Here is a 7,530-nt window from a genome sequence, read left to right as displayed (position 1 = left end):
TTGGGGGGGGGGGGGGCACAGAGCCCTGGCCAGAGTCACACTCCCCAACATTTTCTCGGACTCTTGGAAGCATGCTCGACAGTCACGTGTCACCAAAGGGACACGTTTCAGGAGCCTCCGGACCCCAGTAGAACCACTGATTTAAGATTCGTTTCTGGGGGGGAAAAAATTCACTCCTGGAAGGGAGAACCGAGACCTCGCTGCTGCGTGTGGGACCGCACACAATCCTCCCAGGGCGGGCCCACGGGGACCCCAGAAAGGATATTAGAGCTGTCACGACGCCAGTTACGGCTCCCATGGTAAAAGAGCCACTGAAGATACCCAGGAAAATGCCAACTGATTTGAAGAAGGCAGCGGCATCAAAGGCGTGGGTGTTGAGCCCTGCCGGCTGGTAGGCGACAATTGACCTGGGGTTTGAACAGAAGAGAGNCGCCAAGCACTCCCTGTGGTGTAAGCCATCTGCCCCACAGTCAGCCTGTCACAGTGGCGTCGGCGCTCCGATCGCTGCCAAGCGGACAAAGGGACATACCTTCGTCAACCGCGCTGAGAAAGCCTCATTGAGGAAAAGAGCCACTTTGCTGTTGAACACTTCTAAGATGAGCCTCTGAATGTGGCCCAGAGCACCCGGGGAGCCTCCCTTCCCCGGAGCCTCCCTTCCCCGGTGGTGGGGTGGGGGGACACATGCTGTTACTTACGAGGACAGGACAATGGCAACGGCATCATTTAGGACGCTTTCTCCAAACAGGAGTGCGTAGAGGTCCACGTCCGCGTGCAGTTCGTTAAATATCGCCAGTACGGTCACTGAAAATGGGCACAAAGCATGTGAATTCGTTTCCATTTCTGGCCCGGAGCCACCGACGACACTTGTAGAGAGGCGATTCCTGCCTCTGGCGGGACGAGGTGGTTTGGGAGACAGTAAGGGAGTCAAAGACAGGCGGTGTGTCTACAGCACAAAGGAAAACGCCAATCTTCCTGGTCTAGGTGGGGTCTCACATGATGGATACTTGAGTGTAATGACACTGCACTGCGACTCTGCACTTCCTAGTGCAACCCCATCATGCTTTGAAAATACTGCTATTACAGAACTTAGAAAAAGTAATAATAATCACGGTTCGTGTGATCTGGCTCCCCTGGTCGGTTGAAATCTCTTTGAAGGCAGAAACCTTATTTCACTGACCACCATGTTCCCAGAACCCAGGATAGGGTCAGGGCGCAGAGAAGGCTTTCGTAAAGGTCTGTGAAATAATGGAACTCTTCTTTTAGGGCACACCAGACATCTGTCATAGCTCATACTCTTCACAGATCTTAGACGTTTAAAAAGCAGCTATTCTCCAGGGGCGCCTGGGTGGCTCAGTCGGTTGGGTGTCTGACTTCAGCTCAGGTCATGATCTTACGGTCCATGGGTTCGAGCCCCACATCCCACTTTGCGGATGGATGGAGCCTGCTTTGGATTCTGTACCTCCCTCTCTCCCTGCCCCTCTTCCGCTCATGCTCTGTCTCTCTCTCAAAATAAATAAACATTAAAAGAAATTGTTTTAAATGAATAAAAAACAGCTATTCTCCAGATGACCAGTTCTCAAACTTTTGGGCTCAGGACGCCTTTATACTCTTAAAAATCAGTGAGGCCCCTGAGGGCCTTTAGTTCTGTGAACTGTGGGCCATCGAGATTACTGTATGAAATAAGATAAAAATTCACATATTTATGCATTTAAAATTAGTAATAAACCCATCACATGCTAACGTACATATTTGTAATGAAAAACAATGACCTTTTCTGAAACAGAACTAGTGAGAAGACAGCCACTCTTCTACAGGTTTTCCGGTCTCTTTACGATCTCGATTGAGGGGAGACAGATAGTTCTCTTATCTGTTTCTACATCTGACCAACAGACAGTCAGTAATACGTATTATGTAACCTCTGGAAAACCCCACAATACCGCACACTCATGGAAACATGAAGGTTAAGAGAGACAAATAAGGTATTTCTGTTATTATTAGATCCGTTGGGACCTTGCGGACCCTCCCAAACGCATTTCGGAGTCTCTCAGATCTGGTGCTGCTGACACTTCGGGCTGCCCTGTGCACTGTGGGGCGTTTGGCAGTATCCTTGGCCTTTCCCCACTAGCGACCAGTAGCACCGCACCCCTCCGCCCCACCGATTGTGACAATCGAAAATGTCTCTTGAGGGGCAAAATAGCCCCCAGTGAAGAACATGCAAGCAGGCCCCTCAATATTCACACCCAGCTACCTGCTGCTTTGTTCTTTTATTTATTTTTTTATCTTAGAGAGAGCACAAGTGGGGGAGGGGCAGAGAGAGAGGAGACAGCAGAGAGCTTGACACAGGGCTCGAACCCATGAACTGCGAGATCATGACCCAAGCTGAAGTCAGACATTTAACCGACAGAACCACCCAGGCGCCCCTTATTATATTTTTTATTTGAGAGAGAGAGAGAGAGCGTGAGAGCCGGGGAGAGGGGCAGAGGGAGAAAGAGGGAACCCCAAGCCAGCTCCACACTCAGCATGGGGCCCAATGCCGGGTTTGATCCCACAACCCTGGGATCATGACCTGAGCCGAAATCGAGAGTTGGACACTCAACTGACAGAGCCACCCAGGTTCCTCTAAATTTATTTTTTTTATACTTTTTTACACCTCGTTTGCTGCCTGGGTTCTTCATCTGTTTCCTTCTGTCAACTCTTCCCATAATGCTCCACTGTTTTACTCCTCTAGTTTCTGAATTTTCCAATCCCGATACATACAGTTCCTTCATAACCTCTATCATTTTCTCAATTTCCTTTAGCTTCTACTGGAATATTAGCAATAGTCTGCTTTGGTACCCAATTTTGCTGATATGACTTTATCAGTATTCAGAGGGCGAGCCTCATTTTTTTCTTACAATATGTTTGCATCAAGTCGACCTCAATCTATTTCTGCGGCTCATTGTTAGGTGAGGTGGTTAGACCCAGAACCACTTTCCTCGTTTCATGGCTCTAGGGCTCCCTCTGCTGGTTTTACATTGAAGTATTGAAAGTATGGCCCCTGAGTGTAACCACCCTCTCAATATATTTTTTTAAATGTTTATTTTTTTTGAGAGAGAGGGGGTCAGAGTGCAAGCAGGTGAGGGTCAGAGAGGAGACACAGAATCCGAAGTAGGTTCCAGGCTTTGAGCTGTCAGCACAGAGCCCAATGCAGGGCTCGAACCCACGAATGCAAGATCATGACCTGAGATGAAGTCGGATGCTTAACCGACCGAGCCACCCAGGCGCCCCGCCGCCTCCTCAATATTCAATGAAATGTACTTCGTCTGTTCTCTTCCTCTATTGGCATCTGAGCCTGCTTTCTCCTTTAATGCCCTGTCAAGTGGTCCCAGCAGTTCATTTTTAGGGAGTGGCTCTGTCCTTCCAGAGAGATTTTCACCAGGTATTTTTTGAGAGCCCTGACGGCCCAGGTCTCTTCAGCAGCCTTACACCTCCTCCAGTGTCCTCACCATCATCCCCCACAAATCAGACCCTGTAAAGCACCTCCTAGCCGTAACCATTGTTATCCGATGTGCCTACAAAGTTCTTTACTCCAAGCGGGGACCCTTCCTTTTGAGTGCCAGTACTTGTGGGGAAGTTCCCTGGCAATCAAAATGACCCGCAGGCCTCCTCTCCTCGCCTCTGCTTCCTCCTGCGCACCTGCTGTTTGTATCCCTAAGTCCCCTGCTGCTGGTGGTTCGACCGNAGAGAGGGAGACACAGAATCGGAAGCAGGCTCCAGGCTCTGAGCTGTCAGCACAGAGCCCGATGCAGGGCTCGAACTCACAAACTGTGAAATCATGACCTGAGCTGAAGCCAGATGCTCAGTCGACCAAACCGCCCAGGCGCCCCTATGCTAAACATCAGACAGGGTCATTTAGTCCTCGTAAAACCCTAGGTGGGCAGCACTGTCATTCCCCCTAATTCAGAGATGAGGTTAGTCTCACTGAATGGTGCACAGGGCTTGCAGCCCAGGGGACCCGGGCCGCGGACTTCATCAATCAGGGTCCTGGCAGGAAACAGATCACACCCTCCACGTGAGCGCCTTGCGAAGTGTTTAATAAAGAGAGAGGACAGTCCAGGCGGCTGAAAACAGGGAGCCTTTATAGCCTCCCTCGGCCCGGAGGGTCCAGAGGAGGCGGGACTCCGCCAAACCAGGAGCTGTGTAGANCCTGGCGCTCCCCTGGGGACAAATCCCAGGGGAGACCAGAAGGCACTGGGACTTTGAAATCTTCCATACAATTCAGCCTCTTGGTACCAAAAGGCGGGCGGAGGAGGGAGGCAGCAAGGAAATCTGCAGGGGGCAACGAGGAGCCATCCCACAGCGCCACCAACTGGCTGTGAGAGCTCAGCACACAGCAAGGTCCAAAGATTTAGGGAAGTGAGGGGTTTGGTGTTCAAGAGCCCTTGTGACTTTGTTTTTTAGAAATATTTTTTTCTGTTTTTAAAGTTTATTTATTTGTTTTGAGAGAGAGGGAGCACACATGAGGAAGGGGCAGAGAGAAAGAGGGAGAGAGAGAATTCCAAGCAGGATGCATACCACCAGCACAGAGCCTGATGTGGGGCTCGAGCTCACGAACCGCGAGATCGTGACCTGAGCGAAATCGGACGCTTAACCGACTGAGCCACCCAGGCGTGCCTCCCTTTTGGCTTTAAACACTATTTTCCTAAAATATTACAGTTACGGGAAGTAAAAAAAATAAAAATAAAAAACATACAGTTAACTCACTTCCCCATGACTCCAAAGGCTAGCTTGCATAATTAATACTAATAACAAGGAACACTTACACAGCCCTGGTCTGAATTTGGCTGCTCTGGGTTTCAGTCACGCGTTCTCCCTGCCCATCACTTTATAAAACAGGGCAGGGACCCTGCGGTGTCCCCTCTGAGCAAACCTGTGCACGGCCAAGAGGAGCAGTGTGGGCGCGGACAGCCAGAAGATGATGGAGCCGGGGTGACAGACTGGGTGAGTGGTTTCTCCAGTGTGACTCTTCAAACCAGAGACAGCAGGGTCATAGCAGCTCTTTCTAACGGGGCACAGACTGAGGAATTACAATTAACTGACTGAAGACCTCTAGTATGGGCATCTAACAAGGAGTGGGGAGGGGCGCCCGGGTGGCTCAGTCAGTAGAGCACGCCACCTCTTGATCTCAGGGTCATGAGTTCAAACCCCGTGCTGGGTGTAGAGGTCACTAAAATAATAAATAAATAAACTTAAAAAAAAAACTGGGATAGCGAAACCAAAAGGAGAGATCATTTTTTTTTTAATGGGGAAAACAAAGAAATTTCTGCCTGAGCCAGATGTGGCTAGAGGCCAACAGGATTAGCAGATGTTACGGTCAGCAGCTGACACATATTAGTTCATTTACTATTCACAACAGCCCTGGGAAATAGATATCATCACTCCTACTTCGTGAATGAGGAAACGGACACGGAGCGGAGAAAGTGCCCAGGCCACCCCGGTCAGTGACTGTCAGGGCCAGAACTCAAACTTCCCCCAGTAACTCCACACCCCACACTCTTTTCCAAACACCAGGCTGCTTTGACCAGCCAAGTCTTCACTACCAATTGACTTAGGGCTTGTAATAACTTATGGGGGTAAGAGGGGTCGATGGTTTGTGGAACAGTGACGTTTTTCAGAACCGTACAGCTGTCTAGGGCTGTGTTATCCAATATGGCAGCCGCTAGGCACAGGCAGCTACGTAAGTTGCTTAACATGAAATAAAACTTTAAAATCAGTTCCTTGGTTGCACTGCCCCATATTTTAAGTGTTCAATGGCCACATGGGGCCACTGGCTACCGTGCTGGACTCGACATGGAACACAGAACGTTTCTACCGCCGCACTGACCTGGTGGACCCCCACAAGAGGGGTGCGGTTGTGTGGCGGGGAGAATCTCAGTATCTTTAAAATCATTGCTGTCCAGAATGTTAGAGGACCCTTCCACTGCCACTATTAGGACAGCACCATCTCATTCTCCGTAAATTCTTTGCCTACGATGTACTCTCAGTAGTTGCCATCATAAGAAGGAATAGCTATGACTACTTTATGCAAACTGATTTAATTACAGGTTCCAACTTGGAGAGGAGAGGTTGTTTGTTGGTTTTTGAGCTGCAGAGGAAGGGGGGCATATACATATTTCCACTTTTAAGAACTGGTTCAACTAACACTTGAAAAATACGAGGTAAGAGATTTATTAATAGGAACCGGGTCGCAGTATGCAGTCAGGCAGGAACACGGAGCAAAGGAGCTTACAAATAACATTACATTCACTCCAGGTAGCAGAGTGCATTTCTGTTAGGNGAGTGTGTATGTGAGAGTGGGGGAGAGAGGCAGAGAGAGAAAGAGAGAGAGAATCCCAAGCAGGCTCCGTGCTCAGCACAGAGCCCGACACAGGGCTCAATCCCATGATTGATCCCACCTGGGATCATGGCCTGAGCTGAAATCAAGAGTCAGACCCTCAACCGACTGAGCCATCCAGGAGCCCCAAAAAAAGGTCTTATTTAAATGAAATGATATATTTCCAGGGGGCCTTGGTGGCTCAGTCGGTTGTGGGTCTGACCCTGGCTCAGGTCATGGTCTCACGGTTTGTGAGTTTGAGCCCCACATTGGGCTCTGCGGTGACAGCTTGGAGCCTGGAGCTTGCTTCTGATTCTGTGTGCCCTTCTCTGTCTTTCTGCCCCTCTCCTGCTTGTGCGTTCTCTCTCTCTCTCTCTGTCTCTCAAAAGTAAATAAATAAACATTAAAAAAAAGAAATGATGTATTTCATAAATGAGGGCAAAAGCACAACACTGAGAAGGAAGACAGTCTAAGTGTGGAAATTATGATCAAATTAAACATTCTAAAATGAAAGACAGGGGCGCCTGAGAGCCTTAGTCAGTTAAGCGTCCGACTACAGCTCTGGTCACGATCTTGTCGTTTGTGGGTTGGAGCCCCATGTCGGGCTCTGTGCTGACAGCTCGGAGCCTGGAGCCTGCTTTACATTCTGTGTCTCCCTCTCTCTCTGCCCCTCCCCTGCTCATGCTCGTCTCTCTCTTTCTCTCTCTCTCTCAAAAATAAACATTAAAATTTTTAAAAAATAAATAAAATGAAAGACAAAAGGGAAATAAATATAGGTGGAAGCAACCCAGGTGGATGGATGGGTGCACAAAACGTGGTATAGGTGCACGATGGAACATTATTCAGCTTTGAGAAGCAAGTTCGGACCATGCCACAATGCAGATGACCCTCTGCTGCGTGAAACGAGCCAGGTACCAGAAGACAAGCACTGCATGATTCCACTTCTGTCAAGTATCTACGGTAGTCCAAGTCCCAGGGACAGAAAGCAGATGGTGGTTACCAGGGACTGGAGGAAGGTAGACACGGGGGAGTCGCTGTCCCATGTGTACAGGGTCCCAGCGGTGCACAACGGAAAAGTTCTGGAGCTTGTTTGCACAGCGCTGTGAATCTACTTACCACCGCTGAAGTGTACACACTTAAAAACGGTTAAGATGGTGAAATCTCTTAAACATATTTTA

General features: G+C 49.1%; 1 protein-coding gene across 1 annotated transcript in view; it reads right to left on the bottom strand.

Annotated features, from left to right (window-relative positions):
* Positions 1-7,530, bottom strand: part of SLC9A7 (solute carrier family 9 member A7) — a 157,002-nt gene that overhangs the window by 45,845 nt on the left and 103,627 nt on the right. Inside the window, exons 6-7 of the mRNA XM_077762923.1 lie at positions 696-801; positions 278-407 (exon numbers count right to left, since the gene is read on the bottom strand). Of these exons, the coding sequence (XP_077619049.1) occupies positions 278-407; positions 696-801 (236 nt within the window). The remainder of the gene's footprint in view (positions 1-277; positions 408-695; positions 802-7,530) is intronic.

Source organism: Crocuta crocuta, unplaced genomic scaffold (genome assembly GCF_008692635.1).
Source record: "Crocuta crocuta isolate KB4526 unplaced genomic scaffold, BGI_CrCroc_1.0 scaffold610, whole genome shotgun sequence".
NCBI classification, from domain to species: domain Eukaryota; kingdom Metazoa; phylum Chordata; class Mammalia; order Carnivora; family Hyaenidae; genus Crocuta; species Crocuta crocuta.
This window is presented reverse-complemented; position numbering and strand designations above follow the sequence as displayed.